The sequence below is a fragment of the Ruditapes philippinarum genome, unplaced genomic scaffold (assembly GCF_026571515.1).
Source record: "Ruditapes philippinarum isolate M1 unplaced genomic scaffold, ASM2657151v2 ctg4706_1_1_1_1, whole genome shotgun sequence".
Lineage (NCBI taxonomy): Eukaryota > Metazoa > Mollusca > Bivalvia > Venerida > Veneridae > Ruditapes > Ruditapes philippinarum.
Window position 1 is genome coordinate 23,254 of NW_026863134.1, and position 21,033 is coordinate 44,286.

At 29.5% G+C, this 21,033-nt stretch overlaps 1 protein-coding gene across 1 annotated transcript in view; it reads right to left on the reverse strand.

Moving 5' to 3' along the window:
• Window positions 1-21,033, reverse strand: part of LOC132721237 (arylsulfatase B-like) — a 30,322-nt gene that overhangs the window by 4,096 nt on the left and 5,193 nt on the right. Inside the window, exons 2-10 of the mRNA XM_060705503.1 lie at window positions 14,624-14,735; window positions 8,211-8,262; window positions 7,896-7,999; window positions 7,416-7,522; window positions 7,019-7,093; window positions 6,166-6,230; window positions 5,391-5,495; window positions 4,752-4,815; window positions 3,429-3,526 (exon numbers count right to left, since the gene is read on the reverse strand). Coding sequence (XP_060561486.1) covers window positions 3,429-3,526; window positions 4,752-4,815; window positions 5,391-5,495; window positions 6,166-6,230; window positions 7,019-7,093; window positions 7,416-7,522; window positions 7,896-7,999; window positions 8,211-8,262; window positions 14,624-14,735 — 782 coding nt within the window. The remainder of the gene's footprint in view (window positions 1-3,428; window positions 3,527-4,751; window positions 4,816-5,390; window positions 5,496-6,165; window positions 6,231-7,018; window positions 7,094-7,415; window positions 7,523-7,895; window positions 8,000-8,210; window positions 8,263-14,623; window positions 14,736-21,033) is intronic.

Genomic DNA, 21,033 nt, shown 5'->3' on the forward strand with positions numbered 1-21,033 from the left:
CACAAAGGCGACATTAAGTGCAAGAGTGGCATTATACTAAGTGGTTATCATAATAGTGATTGACAAAGTAATTAATAATGAAAAATGTTATGGAAAAAATGATATTTGAAAAAAAACACTACATAAATTATAAAAAGTCTGTCCCCGTCTTTTAAATGATTGAACGTGTACAATACATTCCGAATGATTTCTATAGAAATGTCTGTAGGTCACTTGGATTATTGATTATTTTTTGTTTTGCCCCGTAAAATAAATCTAATACAATTGTAGCAAAATACAAAGATATTTTGACACTTACCTTTGCTCACAAAATCTAGACTAGGATGGTCATATTGTCACTTTAAGTTATAAGAATAATATGAATACAGTGTCGCTTTTCAAAATTCAATTCGTTTAAACGAAATATTAATTCTTTTAATATACGAAAAATTGATTCATAAAAAAGAAATATTTTTGTAATTGCGAAATAATATTTCGTTAATACGAAATTATGTATCGTAAAAACTCCTCCGTGGTCGAGGGGTTAGAGTCGATGACTTCTTATCCAGTTACCTCTCTGGCGTGGGTTCGATCCCCGGGAGATGCTTTGGTAGTTTAGCGCGGAGGAAGGTTGTCTAGTACTGGTGTAACTCTCCAGGAACGAGGGTTAGGAAACTACCCGCCTATATGACTGAAATACTGTTGAAAGAGGCGTAAAATGAAACAAACAAACATGTATCGTAAAAACGAACTTTTTTTTCTACAATTCTAAACGGTTATTGTTTTCGTTATATTTATAAAGAATGCCTTGAAACTAAGTTACTGACTAAATATAAGGCATAAAAATGCAACATAAATATTGTGTGTGTTTTTTTTTTCTCCCCAAGTTTTAACACTAAATTAACACTATTGTTTATTAATTAAAATAATCGCCTGTCAATAGTGTTGCCGCCACAGCCGTGATAGAACTTGCGCTAGGAAAAAATTTGTTAAAATGGGGGTCCTGTACTTAAAATTTAAACACGGATATTTTTGAGTTTTGAAATAAAATATTATGTTTTATGATCGCATGGTGCCCTTACATAATTTTTAAGGAAGTTTACTTTTTTAAAATTGATAACATTAGTGACAATCTGGAGCCCCTTTAGTTTTACTAATGTATCTGATAAGAGATACATATATGATAATATAGCGTGTTTCTTTTTAAAAGAAACATGTCAGAAAAGATTAATTGCCTCAAAAATTAAAACATTTCTGATGGAAAAATGTATATGACAATGCGGAAAAAGAGGATATTTTGGATTGACAATGTCGTCTCACTCAAAAAACTCTGTTCAGTAAAACAAAATAACTTGAAATCTATTTGGCCTATCATCACAAGGTTGCTCAAGATTTGTTAATGACCCCTTTGCAAAAGAGATTATTTTATTAGTTTTTGTCGATCCAACAATGACTTAAAATAAGATTTCGTAAAAACGAATTAACCCTTTACCACATATATACGCGAAACAACGCACTTTCGACCCCCCCCCCTTTTTTGGGCCTCAAATAGGAAAAAAATGTCCTATTTGGGCCCCAAACATAAGTTTTCGTTTGAGAAATGTTGCTAAAAAAATTGAGCACTTTTTCGGCGCCGCCCCCCATCCAAAAGATACATCAGGGGGTTGCCAGAAGGGGGATGTGCCCCCTTCTGTTAGGAGGGGTTTGAAGGGGGGCGGAGTCCCCTTCATCGCCAAGAAAATTTTGGACTTGTGAGAGGCTAAAAATGACCCCAGGTCGATCATAATGTAACGTTTAACCAACGCTGAAAAGCCTTTGACTCTATCTCAATCCCTTGAGAACTTGCAGCACTTTGAAATAAATTTTGATGGAAAAAATCGAGGCAAAATAGGCAATTTTGAGATGCCCCCTCGTTGCTATGGTAACAGGAAATTTAAGACTGAGCATGTCGTTACAAAGGCAATGGTCCAGTCAACATTTATGCCAAGTTTGATTAGTATTGAAGCATTTTTCATAGTTTCATAGCAGTTTGAACTTGTAACAGGAGGCTTTTCAGTGAAAACGGCCATTTTTCACAATATGCTCATGGGGGAAAGGGTTAATATTTCGAAATTACGGTTTAAAGGGAGACACAGGCAAAATTTTCATTTCTTAGTTTTGAATTTTTCATTCATTATTCTGTAAAATTCCTCAAAATGAATACACTAAACAGTCACAGAAACAAAACTTTTCTCCATATAAAGAATTAAATGGTGTTTTCCGCGTGGGTCAGGTTAGAGCGCTAAGATTTCACAATAGTTGTCACTGTGTACTCTGGAAACGTTAAAGAACATGTCAAATCAATTACTTCGACTTGTTTCAATCATACAATATCCACAATACCTGTTATTGTAACTTCCAGGGTTTGTTCAAATCACATGACTTGTTTTTAAACTATTCGGTGATTCTGTTGGCGTCTAAATTTCGTTCAACATATATAGATATATTTAAGCTTCAAACCCAAAATAAATAGAATTTATACAGAAATTCATGCTGGGACTTTAAGAAATGTCATTTTAGGGTAATTTGAGTACAGAAGATCATTTTTATATTTTTGTCATTATTTTGCCCGAGTATCCCTTTAATATTAAGTAAAACGTTTTTTAGTTTTTTTTGTAAAACTATTTAATATTTCGTAAAAACGAATTAATATTTCGTAAAAAGGAATTTATATTCGTACTAAGAAATCAGAAATCAATATATCGTAAAACGAATCAATTTTTTGTAAAAACGAATTATTGTCTCGAAAGAAACCACATAAATATTTCGTAATTACGAATTAATATTTCGTAATTACGAATTAATATTCCGTAAAAACGAATTATTACTTCGTAATTACGAATTAATTTTTAAAGAAAAACGGAATAAGATTTCGTAAATATGAAGTTTTATTTCGTAAAATCGAATTAATAGTTCGTTATAACGAATTAATATTTCGTATAACAAATTAAATGCCGGGGAAAAGTGTCGAAAATGTCACCTTAAGGGCTCCGTTTATTTGTACTTTAGCGTCGACAAATTTTATTGTCCACCTCAATTCTTTCGATTTGACAACTAAATGAAACGATTAATCTAAAAATAGCATAATTAGTCGAACAGTAGAAAGGCTTTAAAAGGTCGCTCTTTAAATATTATTATTTTTTGTAAGAGATTGATATCAGAACTATTTTTATTCGCGCCAGACATGTTAGACAGTTCATAGAATAAATGCATTTTTAATGAATAGGATTTAGATATGTAAGCAAAAAAGGCTACATGAAACAAAGGAATTACTTGTATCTTTATGTATTGTTTTTTGTTTGTTAGTTAATTTGTTTATTGTTTGTTTGTTTTTCCTGTTTTAATTTTTTTTTTTTTTTTTTTTTTTTTTTTTTTTTTTTTTTTTTTTTTCATATAAATGAAACACTTACGTCTGTAGTGAAAACAATAACAGCGTTGTCCATTATGCCCTTTGTTTCAAGAGCATCAGTAATATCTCCTACCGCTTCATCTAATGCAGACACCATCCCTGTAATATTTATTTTAAAATTAAAGTAATTACACCAAGTTGAAATTTATATGGTACCTTTTATTTTTTCTTGTGTAAATCAATAACTTTCCTTCATTGTCTTATAAACTATTAAATAATAATGCTTAAAATCATTATTCCTGTATAAAATATATTAATGCGGGCTAGATTAGGGTACTTTTTAAAAGCATTTAGCATCTATGCTTACCTTTTAACTGTGATTTGTTGTAAAATCGTTTTAATGATGATGTGAAAATAATTACTAAAATGAATATGAAAATATGCACGAATCAAAGCAATAATATAACGTTATTTTGATTTACTGGAAGGGAATTGATCGGTGTATTACCAAAAAAAAAAACACTTCTTTTTTAATGGTACACATTATATCATTAAAATTTTGATGATCTAGTGAATTGATACAACATTTTAAATTCACGGGTGTATTATCTTAATCTGATTAAAATCAGTTCTAAATAACGCTCCAATTTCAGATCTGACCGTGACCCATTCCGAAGTCATTTATTATGACTTTTCACACAGCAAGTCATTGGGGAGGTTTCATAATTTTGAAAGCGACGCGGTTTCTTCTTTTGACCCTGGGAAAATCAATACTGAGTGGGTAATTTTCACGATTTCGAGAACAAAACAATTTGCCCATTTAAAAATAAACACTATTACTTCAAGTTAGTTTGTTAAAATTACTTCACACATTTTTTCTAACACAATTAAACGATTTGTTAAAAGGGATTACGGTAATTTGATATTTCTGCTAATGCCTATCTGAAAAATCCCAGTTTTATTGTATAGCTAAAAAGCTTTCTTTGAAAATCCGAATTATAAGGAAGGCAAAACATATTCGGTCGTTATCAGATCTACAGGAAAGAAATAAGTAGATCTGAACTTAAGTCAGATAGGTATTATCTTTATCTACACATCGTATGCTTCTAGAACAACAGAGATATGTTTCTTTCATAAATGTTGAGATATTTATTTAGCTGAAAAATGAACTAAAATTAATCAATAACAATTTCATTTAATTTAAGATTAAATTTGAACTATAAACTTATGTTTAAAATGATTTACTTTTCATACATTTTATATGTTTATTTCTTAAGTAGTAGGTCAAAACTGGTATTAGTGAGCGTGGACTGTGAAAATACATTTAAAAACTGCCCAAATCATTTCATTTTTTCAAAGTAAGGATTAAGATGTACAACTTTACCACAATACGTCCTCCTGTTTTCGCTCATATCGGCCGGATACCACTTTTTGTAGCGTTTTGGAACCTGCCAAAAACAGATATTAATTAGTATGATTATCATATAAATCACTAACGCCCGCATTTGTATACAAGTTTTACATGGCAAAATGAAATAAAGAAGTCCTATAAATTTGAAGAACATATTATATATCTTCATCGTTCTTAAGTCACATATTGACATGGTTAACTTCATAAGGCAATGTTACAAGCCTCAGTGCATAATTTAAAAAGCGGCGTTTGTGTAAAGTAACCGACATTCCTCAAGCCACTGATTCCGTTAAGGGAGCTAGATAGCTTCTTGGTTTTTTTGTCCAGAGTGACTTAAATATTGGAACCCATAACAATTATATTTTCCATGTTAGAAATTTATATTCAAGATGGCATACCGTGTATTTGATAAAAAAAAACATATCTCACACATATAAACGATTCCTGTGCCATTTGTAAACAAATGTGTCGGTATTGATCAGCTTCCTAATTCTCGTTGAATATGTTTTGTTGTTAAGGTTATACACTTTCACATTATAATGGGCTATTTAGACAGCCTCCAAATTGGTGGGGTATTTAGCTAAGATAAACAGTAAATAAACACGTATTTACCTGGAATGGACCATGCACAGATTGGAAAGCAATGTATAAATACAAAGGCTCAGTTTCAGTATTTGATTCATTGATTATATCAATAACACGGCTAGAAAAAAGTTTCTGAAAAAATAGCATCATTTTTCTTTTATAAAATACAATTAAGAAAGAGTCATAATTTGGTCTAATACACAGTCTGTAAATTTTTTTAGCGCAAGTCTATTTCATTTTCCACAATTGATAACATTAAATGCAGTCAATGCTAACTTCAAACTTAGAATCTACCAGTATGTCATTACACCAACAAAACTAAAAATATATGTCTACTTTTTAAAGCAGCACATTTAAGATAAAAATAATGTTGTTTTCAGCTATGAAAACTGATTTATTTTATCTTTATATTGATTTTTCACCTTTTCAGTATGGCTAATTTGATCTCAGGAGATCTCCACTGTTCCATAATTTTATTAAAAACCTTGTTTTGAATTAAATATTATATAATAATTTTTACATGTCAGAAATATAAATTAACACTTTTCGTTTAATAATGCCTTACGTGTTTTTAATCTAATAAGACATCGAATCTAATATTGTTCTTATACGAAACAGATGATTTACCATTATTCTTTAGCTCAAACATTTAATGAAATACGTACAATTACATATTACGTGTGAGAAAATATATGTAAGAGTCTACTAATATAAGGTGTATTTGATACAAATACATCTCACACAAACCATTCCTGTCTCATTTGTTAACATATATGTAGGTAATGATTAGCTGCCTAATTACCGTTGAGTATGTTCTCTTTTTAGGGTAAAACACTTCCTTATTGAATCTGAAATCATACCATTTTGCTGAAAATAGAGTGATTGATATAGAAGCACAATTAACATCATTGCAGTTTGATCACAAACAAAACACACGCACGCACACACACGCACAAACGCATGCACGCTCACGCACACATACGCGTTTAATTTACAACTGAACAGTATGTTGTAAATGGCATAAAATAATATGGCATGATTAATTAATATATTTTCAGTTTGATTACAAGAATATTATCATTGGAAACACATTTTAATTCTGATTTAGTTGTTGTATAAGGATATGATCATCATTTAACCTAGGAAAGAAAATAACAGTATTGTGCTTTCAGTGACCATCATATTTAAAATTTACATGTTTACATTTTGTCTTGAAATATATACTGAGAATATTGAAACAATGTAATACATTATTATAAATATATTGTGTTTTTCTAGTTTTTTTTAATTGGACAGTTGAGGACAAAATGAGTTTTAAGGATCCATATCTGCCTTAATCGGTTTCATTTCCTGTCATGAACAAACTCAATTTTTACAAAAACATATATGTGTATTATGCTTTGGTGGGTATCTCGATTCCTATAGGTTTTACCTGAATTCTTCTTATATTTGTAAAATCAATCGATGTCTAGATGGAGAGATAACTTCTTCATATTAATTCAATTATTAAGAAATACGGTCATATTAAATTTCACTACGCAATATTTAAGATTTATAAATAAATTTGGGTTTTTATTGATTGGATTTAAGATTTGAACCATTTTTATTTTAATAAAAAAGGTAACCATGGCCACAATCTTATTTAATTTACAAACCTTTTGTAACGTGGTTTACTTGTATAGGTTCAATGATTTCCTCAGTCATGTTGACTACGTCAGATAGTCTCATTTCTGATAAATAAAAACTGAATTTATTTGAAATGGTCATATAGTTGATCTTTTGTCACATTGTTTACTAGTAATTAGAATGTTCATGTGGTTGACCTATCGTAAATTGTTAATTGTAACAGTCACACAATAGAACAAGAAAAGGAATATCCGAGAGGGCCTGGCTTGTTACAAAAGTAGGTCGACATCAAACATTGTAAGATCTAGGTAAAAGGTTATTTTGGAAAACAAATGTACAATAAGTTCACGTTCATTTGATAATTGAAAATCTAATTAAAATTATGTTGGTTGAAATCAGTAAATATTGTAGACAAATAGTCCTTACTGGACTTATGACTGAAGTATCCTTCGGCCCCTCCATAGTAACCATAGAAAGAATCGAATCCACGATACGTCGGTGTATATTTCCAATTACAGTACCCCAAATGCCATCTGAAAGATTTTAAATACATTTCATACAATATGAGTATTTCTATCAATAAAAATGAATTGAAAAAAAAATAGAAAATGATAAATGGTACGATATCATTTGACACTTTTATCATTTGGAGGAGTTTTCTTTGCGGGATATCAACACCCTTTGCAAAAGGCAAAGTACTAGTACAAATGGCAAGTACCTCATCGGCTTTTCAAATATAAGTTTGCCTGAATTCACGCCCAGTTGCCTTAAATTTTGAGAAAATAAGATATATAAGAATCAGACAACTTCTTAGCAGACAAGCATTTCCCTTCTTACAAAGGGTAAATAATGTCATGAACATAATTATATGTTAATAATCTGTGAGATAATTAAGTTGACACTTACTTTCCTATAATATGTGTTGAATATCCTAAAGTCTTCAGTTTTTCAGGCAATGTTTCAAATTGTTCAGGAAGAGCTCTAGCTTCGTAGTTTTTGATAATACTGTGCTGTTTTAGAAATAATAGTGATGTATTACTACCATTTTATAAATATAGCTGTATAGCTGTAACTATAGTGAACGTCTTATTCTGGTTATTCATTTACCTGTTACTATCTTATAATAGGGAAATGTAGCACTGTCAAATCTTTCTTTAAAAAATCATCTTATTAAAAAAAATCCTACACTATATCTTGAATTTTAAGTATTAGATAAGTTACCTGTAATCCTGTGTGGAATGGGTATAAACCAGTCATGAAGCAATTCCTTGATCTGAAAAAGGTTTAAGTTTATAAATATTTTTTAATTTGTAATCTATTTCAAACTGTCAATGCACTTTTGAAACATGCACTCCTTATAAATACATATGTATATCTATAAATGGGAAAGATTTTGAAGTCACAACATACGAGGGATGATCAAAAATAAACCGGGCTGGGGATGTAAATTGAAGAATTTTCCAACTATCACCTATTGTTATGTATCACAATTAATCGAAAAACTATACCATATCTAATTTGTTAAAAAATTCTAATTTGATAAACCAAATACCAAATTGTACGCGAATAAAAAACCATGACAACGCACACCCGGTGCAGTGCATAAATTTGCCCTGACAATAGGCGCAATATGACACAATTAGATTTAAAAATACGCCGAAAGGTCATGAGCCATATTTGACGTTGTCAGAAAACATGACTTCATTTAAACAACATTTATCCTTGCAATCACAATTCATATGTCACTTGTTAAAGAAAAACTCTCGTTATCGTTAAAATTATGTCGTCGGAAGGTCACGAAATTCGATCAATAAGAAATTGTGTCAATCGTTAGTCGAGAAACTGTTTAAAACATAGAAAGGGATAATGGAAAAGCGGAAAATGTAAAAGTAGCCACAGCACTGTTTTTGATTGAAATAAACGATTCAGAAAGGTGGATTGAGAAATTGAAAAAAAAGGAAAATAAGGGAGAGGCAGAAAGAAGAAAAATTTAAGGACGTTGGTGACGTCAATCGCCGAAAGAGACGTTGAAAAGAGGCAGACGATTGACTGCGGACATTATAAACGATGTTTTACAGTAGCTACGGGACAGTGCAATTAACCCTAAGTAAGGAATTTAAAATGTCAAATAGTAAAGAAATTATAATCACACTGGCCATAGATTTTGCAGAAGCGGTTGGTTCATCGCAGTGGCGATGGAGATTTCGCCGCAGAAGCAGTGGATAAAATATGCCGTTTTCTGCTGTCGGTCAGTTTATGACTTAATTTTACTGCATGGTCAAATGTTTTACCGGAATCACATAGTGAGACTGGAGCCTACATATGTACCTTTCCAACTTATTACACGCACACGGTTCAATTCATTGTCATTTTTGCTAGCACTTATGTACAGTTTGGCGTGGGGACGCCACTTTTGCCTACGGGTTTAATTGTGTGCAAAACGACCCTTAAATGCACCAGCATTACATCATATGAAAACAATGTAATATTTGTACCAGAACAAGCATAATTTGGAATTTTTGAAAATTGTTATTGTCTTTTTATAAAAGAATTTACAAACAAAAGATTACATCAGATGGCGTTGGATTTGATTGCAACGCAGTGCGATGGTCCCCAAACCATTTATGTCTAATGTGAGTGTTTAACTTGATATAACGCATTTTTCAATTTAGAACAACAATTTTCCCACGTTGACATCGTTAACGTCAAATTCTAAAGTTATACGTGCGACGGGTCGCTTTACATGCACATTGCAATAACGGCATAACAATTTCATTTTGTTAATGTTTCTTGTTGTTATTTTTTGTTTCATATAGGGGATACGGATATATTCCAAAATATGTTCCGTGTATTTTAATGTAAATCCATCTTACATGATATCCTCACATATTTTCATGTCGTGGTTAAATAATTAGGCATATGAAAAACAATTTTTTACGATTGCATGACCTGAAAATTTTTATTTTCCTTGCTATTTTCCTTTTTACATATACATATACATTTACAAGGAACATTAAGCATATGTGTCATTCACAGGGGTAGAATAAATATTATGGTAACGTATATATTAATATAAATACTGGATATAGACAAAAAAAAATATTGCAACGTTGAACGTTGCTTACTTATCAATAAAATTATATGTGAATAAAGCAGGAAGTCTGAATTTAATTGGAAACATTTTCGTCCATTGGAAACGATGTTAAAGTAAAGTATATGTATTATAAGAATAAAGAAATAATAAGATAAAAAACAAGTTATTGAAACCTAGAAGCATGCAATAAAAACGTATTAAACACACAAAAGAAAGTTTTATGTTCAATATGTCATGTGGTCTTATCACATAATGCTAATCGTTATTTGGGTTAAAACGATTAGGCGTTTTTGAAGCCTTAGTACAAAAGGAGTCTCGCAGATCAAACGCTTCTGTGTGACACCTAAGACTTTTACTGCACGAAAGTTAAATCAAAACAATAATTGAAAAAACCTGAATTGTCTATATTTGTGTTTTCACTATTGTATAATTTTATAGCATTGTTTAAATGAAAGTAAAATATAATTATTTACTGCATATTCTTCATTATTATATGATCTAAAAATAGTTGAAATCTCATTGTTTAAAACAGTATACAACATAAGTATTTGTAAAATCATGTTCACTGAGTGAAGTATCATATTCCCTGGGTGATGTATTATATACACTGATTAAATTAGATGTTCCCAATAAAAATAGATTGTGACTCATATTCAATTACCACGGTAGGGAATCACGTGAGTTTTACGGTTACACGTACAGACAATATGGCGGCCTAAAAACCTCGCTCCACATGTGTTTTTCAGGTAATTCTTTATTATATCCATTTTACTTACATACGAGACATGTTGAAGCCTATGCGGAATAAAGAATTGTTGCCGCCTATACCTTTTTTCCATCCCCGTGCTCATAGCTTTTACAAACACTCAAAAATTCAACAGAACAGGAATGTTAACAATTATTTTGCGGTTACATTCAAGCAAAATTTGTCTTATTTATGACTTTGATTAAACTACGTCGAGTTAGCAAAAAGAAAATGTTCATAGAATTTCTTTATTTGAAAATGTAAAAATTAGGTAAATGTTGACTTATTATTTTTTATTCCAAAACACGAAAGAAATATGATTTGGGTAACGACCAAATGTACTTTTATTGTTGATAATTCCCACGCAATAGTTTATGTGCAAGAAATATCTTTGCAGGTAAAAGCCTTGATATTGATTTAACAAAATCATGATTGATGCAATTAGGCTCAAACTTTCAAGGAATTTTAAATAATGATAAAAATACCGCCAATAGGTCCTGGATAGAATAAATCCAGCAGACATATTGACGTCGTAACAACGTGGAATTATGGTCAGATTGTAACGTTGAAATAACGTAGGATTTATGGTCGGATTTGAAAGTTTAAACAACGTTGAAATTCAATATTGGCACATACTATAATTTCAATATAAATCAAAGTTACAAAGTTTAAATGTTTACAAAAAAATCAAGACACTATTAAATACTTCAGATATTTTATTTCAAAAATACTTTTCAATTGAAGCTTAAATTCTAATGATTTAAGAAGTCCTTTCCGCTACAATTAAGCTACAATATGTTCCACTCTACTACTAGTACTTCTTCTAGATCGCTCCTAATATGTCTTAAGTGTTTCATGATGGTGTTTGAATACTTCTTTGGCTGTCTCTTACTGCTTCTGCTAATAGAATAAGAAGTTACTTATTAAAAGTGACATGGTCAATCTCAAATTATATATATAAATAATCAACTTAGTGATATGTTTTATCTCTAAGATTTACATAATAAAACGGCATAGACATTAAAATACGGCTGAAGTTTCATAATGACAGCAAATAATGTACATAAAACAACAAAAAAAATTTTAACGGAAGCTATTTAAAGGTCCCACCTATGATTGGTAAGAAAACGTGCTCCCCATCAGTTACTTGCAGCATTTTCTCAAGAAATATTCATTCTAGGTTCTACCTACGACCATTGTATGCAGCATCCTGAAAACAACAAATATGTAAATTTTATATTATTAATGTTACAAAAGTATTCTGAAAATAATATACATGTGTTATTAATACAAGATAGTAAATATCCAGTAGTTGCAATATAAATACTTTGCATTCTGTAAAAAAATATACATGTATTTATTAAGACAAGATAAATGTCCAGTAGTTACTTTGTACAGAAATATATATATATATATATATATATATATATATATATATATATATATATATATATATATATATAATATATATTATAATATATATATATATATATATATATATATATATATATATATATTAAATATTAGAATTTCAATATAAACTAAAATTTAGAATTTCAATTTAACAAACCTGGCCGTCCTTTCCATGTTAAATGTATGGCATACAAGCTACAGCTGCAAGACTCTCAATTTCAGCCAAGACCAGGATCTATTATATAAAGATAGATGTATTATTCCCTATAAATTCACGGCAATTAAGTTTAAATTCTTACAGTCAAAAACAGTTTAATCAATATTTGTTTCGATAATGCAATGGATATAATGTATTTTTCAAACTAATTTACACTGAATCAATTTTACTATCACTAAGATATAAATACAGTTATATTGACGAATCATCTTGGGACGTTCATTATATGGGCCGAACAACACTTCGTCTGCTTATAGGTTACAAAAATATGATATTAAATAAATTTCAAAAAGGCATGGCCTTTAAATTCAAAAATTGCCAAGGACATTGATAACTTCGCGTAAGGCCTTCCAATCCCAAATCGTTCAATTAGGTCGCGATTTAATACAAAAATCTAAAATATTAGAAGGAGGTTTTGTGTTACTGTTTTAGTACAATTACAGTTGACATTTTTCATATTTTGCAGATATGAAAGTTTCCAGCTCGGATATGGATTGTGATAAATGTGGGAAACATTTCATTCACCGAACGACCACATCGGTACAGGACCTTATAAATATTGTGGTACCCGGCAAATCGGAAACGTTACGGGTTTTACTGTTAATATTAAGATAACATTTAAACATAAGTCCTCTAAATTTTATTACCTAGTTTGTAAAATAAAAGACCCATTCTAATATTCTTTAGGGTTGTTTTTTTACTTTAGATTAAAAAAGATACTTAATTATGTTAAATACAGATGTTTTAAAAATAATTGGTTACATAAAAGACTAAGTGATTAAAATGTATTTAAAATCTTAATAATAACAGTAAAATGCCATACCTGTGACAGTTTGCCACAACGTTTACAAGGTCCTATGCCGAGTAGCCAGTTTATGTGGTCATAAAGACATGTCCGTGAACAAAATGTTTCCAACATTATCCACAAACAATATCCGAGCTGCAACCGTCCATATCTGCAAACTATGAAAAATGACAACTGTAATTGTGCTTAAACTGAAATCGACTTCATTCTTATAGTTGAGACTTTGCTTTTAATTTCTGCGATTAATTAATCAATATCTCTTTATCGAAACTTCATTTAATATATTTATGTGAGTATGTATTCTGCTACCCATAGGCGCTTAATTCTATCCAGGACCTTTTGACGGTATTTTAAATATTATTCAAATAAATTCTATAAACGTTTAATGCTAAATTCATCTTTCATGATTTTGTTAAATCAATATCTAGGCTATAACCTGCATAAATATTGATTGCTCATAAAATATTGTGTGGGAGTTATCAAAACTAAAAGTACGTGTGGCCGTTACCAAAACTTTTTTTTCTCATGTATTGGAATAGAAAATGATAAGTCAACATTTAACATGCCTTATATTTACATTTTCAAATAAAGAAATTCTATTAGTCTTTTCTCTTTGCTAACTCGACGTAGTTTAATCAAATTCATAAAAAATACAAATTTTGCGTGAATGTTACCCGCGAAATAATTGTTAACATTGAAAATTCCTGTTGAATTGTTGAGTGTTTGTAAAAGCTATGAGCACAGGGGTGGAAATTAAGGTATAGGCGGCAACAATACTTTATTCCGCGTAGGCTGCAACAGGTCTCGTATGTAAGTAAAATGGATATAATAAAAACATACCTGAACAACACATGTGAAGCGAGGTTTTTAGGCCGCCATATTGTATGTACGCGTAACAGTAAAAATCACGTGATTCCCTACCGTGAACAATACTAAGAACACTGTAAAATACTCATGCACATAAAAATAATTGTTGTGTTTTGATCTTTATGTCATCTTTCTGGATTAAAGTATCTCTACATTACTTTAATAGTTAGACGTTGCATTGGAAACAAGCAAACGTTGTGTTTTGTAATTCCTTACAATGCTTTACATTGTGTTTGTTTTTTTTTTATCTTTGCATATTCATATAATAAAGCAGCTCTTGACTGATAAGCCATTAAATATAATGTGACATTCACTGGCAGATAATTATTTTGACTATGGCTATCGCTACGGTCAATATTTAATCTGCCTGTGAATATCACATTATATTAAATGGCTCACTAGTCAATAATTGTACAATAAAGCATTTATCGTACATTTAACTGATTCATTACTGCAGAGATGTACACTGTTCAACTTGACTTGTAACACTTACGGTGTACAAACTTGTTGTACATATGATGAATCAAGAATGACACCTTGTCTTGCTAAATTGTCTAAATTTGGTGTGTGCATTTCAGGGTTGTGCCATCCAACATCATTCCAACCTAAAGTAAAATATGAAAATACCATGACTTGAAGCAAATCGTCTTTGCCTAAAGCTAAGTTATTTGTATAGTTCATATTTACTTACTTCTAGTCAATTTTACTTTGCCAATTTCAAATCATTTTAATACCGAATAAGTATCTGATAGGTTAAGTAATTTACTTTTATAAAATAGATAATATCAAATTATATAAAACGATATATGGTTTTGAATAATAATCCATTTTTCTTTACATTTTATAAATATTTCTTAAGATATTTATATCCACAATAAACACAACGGTGAACCAATTCGCACATTTTCATTACAACAGCGTTCCTAGACTATTTTATCCAGAAAAGTAGAAGAAAAAAAGTAAGGAAAAGTAAAAGAATTTTTCAATGAAAACATTAAAGTGGAAAGTGAGCTAAATAACGACAGATTTTTGCACAACTTCACACACTTCAATTTGGCAACAATATGGTTCGAAATCCGTGTAAATTTACTTTTCACAAGATCAAACGTTAGAAATAGCGCACTGAAATGAAGAAAGTGCATTATTGGAGAGGTCATGAGACCTCCCCAAAGTGATCAGACTGATTGCTGGCGGCATCCATTTTTGAGTATCTGATTGTTAACTTAAACGAAAAATTAACACCAGTGTGAACAAATCGGTACATAGAAAAATCGGAAAATATCATTTACGTAACTAAGTGCTATGTGAATGTTTCATTCCGTTTTAATCTTTTTAACTGTACCGTAACTTTGCTGCTCCTTAAACTTTTGAACCGGTATGACTAAATAACGCAACGGAGATTATTTGGCGCAAAGGATACAAATTTTACTCAAATTTGATTTTCTTTTGGAGGCATGCAGCTTTATAAACTGTTCATTCCAATCAAATGATTTTTAAAAAAAATGTAAATCCTGGACTTAAAATTGTTTGATTTACAGACTTTATGCCCGTTTTGGAAAATGTAGAGGAAATGTTTCCCTATACTACCAAAACATAAACTGAAAACTTTTTTTTTGGTACCACGTTTAAGGCCCGTTTATTTAAGAAAAAATAATACAATACAATAATACAAACCATGATAACTTTAGCATTTTCATTGATTTGTAGATAATTAAAAATAAATTTATTTTGTTATGTTTTTAGTTAGAATATATAAGACATTTTAAAAAGTTAAGAGGTTCATTCATTTATACAATTACACAAGAAAAGGGGCAAAAGGTTGAAAAGTAAATAAAAAGTAAAAAGTAAATAAACTGCTTTAGTAGCATTTTTTCTGCATGTACTATTTAGAAATCAAACAATTCAATTACATTTATCCAGCAATTTTCAAATTCTTCTAATGTATCATTTTGTAAAGCAACAAATCTTTCAATTTTTAATCTGTTTAAAAATTTTCTTTTGAAGATACTTATATCTGGATTTTTTTTTCAATTTACTGGTATAAATGTAATATTTTGAAAAGAGAAAAATATACGATGTTTTCTTATCTTTAGCATGAAAGAAAGAAGTAAAATTATCATACGTAACATTTATTGCTATTTCATTAAGTTATTTGAATAAATTATTCCAGAATATTTGTACTGTTTGGCAGTCCCAAAATAGGTGCTCTATACTTTCAACATCCATAAAGCAAAAATCACAGAGACTAGATTCGGTTAATTTACATTGAAGGTAAAATTTGTTTGTTGCAATATTCCTATGTAAAAAATTATAATATGAATTACAGAAAGTTTTCTAAAATATTATCTTTGCAATAAACAAAAACGTTTTCGTAAATATTTTGCCATTGAAATTCTTTTTGAGAGAATCGTTCTTCCCATTTTATTTGAGATTTTGTTTTTTTATTTTTACAGAGTCTTATTTGTTTTTGAATCTGTGTTAAACGGAGACACAGGCAAAATTTTCATTTCTTAGTTTTGAATTTTTCATTCATTATTCTGTAAATGCCATCAAAATAAATATATTAGACAGTCAAAGGAACAAAATTTTTCTCCATATAAAGAATAAAATGGTGGTTTCCTAACTTGACCCGCGTGGGTCAGGTTAGAGCCCTAGCATTTCACAATGGTTGTCAAAGTGAACTCTGGAAACGTTAAAGAACATGCCAAATGAATGACTTAGGATTGCTTCAATCATACAATATCCACAATGTATGTTATTTTAACTTCAAGGGTTTGTTCAAGTCACCTGACTTGTTTTAAAACTAATAATAATAATTCTATTGGTGTCTAAATTTTGTTCAACATATATCGATATGTTTATGCTTCAAACCCAAAATATATAGAATTTAAACAGAAATTCATGCTGAAACTTCAAGAAAAGTCATTTTAGCGCGATTTGAGTACATAAGATCATTTTAATATTTTTGTCATTATTTTGCCTGAATATCCCATTACATTGTTACTAATATTGGACGTGTTTGTTTTTTCTATGATGTCAAAAGTGCTTATTTCTTTAGGCGTTGAAGTTTGATTAATTTGTTGTAGTTTACGTTACCATTCTTTGGGTATTGATGAAATGAATTTATAAAAGTTAAATATTTCTGTATCAGGAATGTCAAAAGTAAGTTTCAGCTGGTCAAAGGTTTTAAATTGTTTTGTTTCAGTGTTAAAAATATCCTTTATTTTATTGACAATTCGACAATTCCAGTTTGGAAAAAGAATTAAAGATCCATTATTTTTTATGTGTGAATTCTGCCATATTATTTGGTCTAATAGATTTTGTGGATTTTTATTAAAATTTAGTTTAGTCCATGACAGTAGTAATTCTTTTAAGAAAGTATTTTCGATTTTAAGTAACTGTATATCATATGTGTTTAAATTACTTTTAAATATGTCTATTCCACCTATTTTTGTAAATTTTTCTTTATGATCTCTTTCCACAATCCATGGTTATTTTCATCAAATATTCTTTTGATCCAGCTTGATTTAATCGAGTTCATAAAAATCGGCAAGTCTATCATATTTAAGCCTCCATATTCAAAGCCTTGTATAATAACATCCCTTTTAACTTTGTCTTTTTCGAGTGCCATATAAATTCAAAACAATTTTGTGTAATTGTTTTCATAATTTCTTCAGGTGGACTCGGAAGAACAGATATTATTCAGGTTAGTTTGAAATAATTAAGGATTTTAAAATTTATATATTGCCAATTGTTGTTAAATGTCTTGCTCTCCATCTATTAATGTCTGCTTTAAATTGGTTTAATTTATTCTCGTAATTATTTTGGTTATTAAGTCACATTTTGAATGGAAAGTTATGCCTAATGTTTTTGCACATTCTGAGGGCCAAATTATATTTGAATGTTTTTTTCTACAATAGATTAAATCATGTTGATTTTTAAGTGAACCTATTCTGAGAACTGTACATTTTTTGTAATTAAGTTTAAGACCAGAAATAAAGGAAAATTGTTCAAATATGTTCAAAGTTTCTTCAAAGCTGCTTGATTTACCATTTAATATTATAGTTGCATCGTCTGCAAACATGCTATTTTCAACTTCTACATCAAAATTTTTAAAACCTTCAATATTCCTATTTTGTCTTATAGCTATTGACAATAGTTCATTTGCTAGGATAAATATATAAGGAGACAATGGACATCCTTGTCGTACTCCTCTTTTTATAGGGAGTGACTCAGACAAAAAACCATTGTAAAGTATCCAACTCGTGGATCTTTTGTAAATAAGTTCAATCCATGCTTTTAAATTTGGTCCAAAGTTAAAACGATCTAATGTTTTAAATACGTATTTGTAGCTTATGCTATTGAATGCTTTCCAAAATCATCAAAAATTAGAAGTCCCGGTTTATCATTTTTTTCTGCATACTCTATCACATCATAAAGCAATTTTATATTTTCACCTATGTATCGCCCTTTAATGAAACCTGTTTGACTATCATCAATGAGTGTATTTAATACCCGTTTAATTCTATTAGCGATAACCTAAGTAAGTATTTTATAATCTACATTCAGTAAACTTATTGGTCGCCAGTTTGACAATATTGATAAATCTTTATTTGGTTTAGGAATTGGAGTTATTAAACGAATTGGAGTTATTAAACCTTGTGTTTGTAGCTGACCAAGACAATTAATTTCAAAAGAAAAATTCAGAGCACTTATCGCACTTATCAAATCATCTTTTAAATAATTCCAAAATATTTTATAAAATTCTATACTTAAACAATCTGAACCTGGACTTTTTCCATTTTTCATATCTTTGATGGCAGTTTCGCATTCAGTTTGCGTAATAATTCCTTCACAAGATTGTTTTTCGTTTTCATTTAGTTTTGGTGTTGTTTCGCCATTGAAAAAATTGTAATTTGAGGGAGTTTCGTCTTGAATGGTATATAGATTCTCATAGCATTTTTTCTGTTCATTTAAAATGTCTGTCTGATTTGTTAAAATATTACCATTTGCATTTACACATTTTATAAGTTTACTTTTCGCATTTCTTTTTTCTAATCCTTTTAGTAATTTTATATTTCTTTTGCCATTATTTATTTTGTAACTTTTTATTCTAGTAATAACACCATTAATATTTTCAGTATATAAGTTATCCAACTCTGCTTTTTTGATATCTAGTTCTTTTTTTAAATTGTCATTAAAATTTTCTAATTTAGTTTCTATTTCATCAATTTCTTTGACAAGTTTGGTTAGTTTTTCTCTTTCGATTTTCTTTTTATACTTTGAATATTTAATTGTTTCATTTCGAATAGTACTTTTTATTACTTCCCATCTGGTTTGTGGATTTGCTAGTATATTTAATTGTCGTGTTTCAGTAATGGATTTTATTATTTTTTTTTCTTGATATTCTTTATCAAAGAGAAGACTATTGTTTAATTTAAAAACCCCTGGGCCTCTTTTAACTAAATCAAAACTGATATTGAAAAATACAATTGAATGATCTGATCTAAAGCTGGTTTTGATTCCTGTAGTATTAACAAAATTTACTAAGTCATTTGAAACAAGAAAAACAATCCAACCCGCATGCTATATTTACATGTGTTTTCGATCGCCATGTAAATCGTTTGCTTTGTGGATTTTGGATCCTGTAAATATCTAAAAGCTGGTATGTTTGTATAATGTTTGTAAATTTTTGACGACATTTTAAATGAGTAAAAGCATTTCCTCCCTGTTTGTCGATATTAGGATCAATAATTGTGTTAAAATCTCTTCCTATTATAAAAACATGTTGTATTTTGTCTTTTAAAAATAACTCTAATTTTTGAAAGAGGTCTACATCATCCTTGTTTGGACCGTATATATTTATTATTATTATTTCTTTATTTTCAATATTTACTTTAATTGCCAACAATCTACCAATTTCAATTTCGTATTTTTTCTAGAATTTGTATTTTCAAATAATTTCTGAACAAGATAGCAACACCTTTTTGATTATTCGAATTGCCACTACATATAATTGTACCATCTCAGTCATTTTCCCATTCATCTTAACAAGTTTCTTTAAAATGTACCTCTTGAAGTTAACATATATCCACTTTTTCTGATCTTAACCAATGAAAAACGCTCGTTCGTTTAGTTTTACTGGATAATCCATTTACATTATATGTAAAGAAAGAAGTATTAGACGACAAAAGATGTATGCTACCAAAGCAGTTGGATACAAGTTTCATAAGAAGAATACATACAATGGTTCCAATGAGCAGATATTTTCTTATAGAATAAAACAGAAAAATAACTAAAGTGAGTGTAATCATAAAATCAAAAAATAGAAGCTACGGCATTATACTACGTGATCGCCTTTTAAATAAGTAAGTTCCAACATTAATTTCTCAAGCAAAATATAAAAAAACTGAATCCTACTAGAATATTAGATAGATAACTTAATTTCAGAGTAGTAGCAATAGAAGAAGAACAAAAAAAGACTAATTCTTGATGCGTGAGGGTTAAGAAAAGGCTATAAAATTCGAAACTTATTAATTTTTGATGTAATTTTTATCGTGAAAAAAAACTTTTAAAAAGGATTGTTAATTAAGCAGCACGTCAACAATTGAAAGGATTACAAATGAAATTATATAACCAACATTTTTCCTATGTATCAATAGCGTATCTAATCCCTTTTGATAATGTACTTTTATAACATTATTCACATGTACGTGTACATAATCAGTCAATATTTCCTCTTTAAGATTTTTAAGTTAATATTTGACACTTATGAGAAAATTACTGAAATCGAATAGAAATTTTACTTCACAAAATATTGTTAATACTCAGACATTGTGATGAATATATATATATATAAAGAAAACGCTGCATGATAGGAAAAAAAAAACGTTCGTAACACAA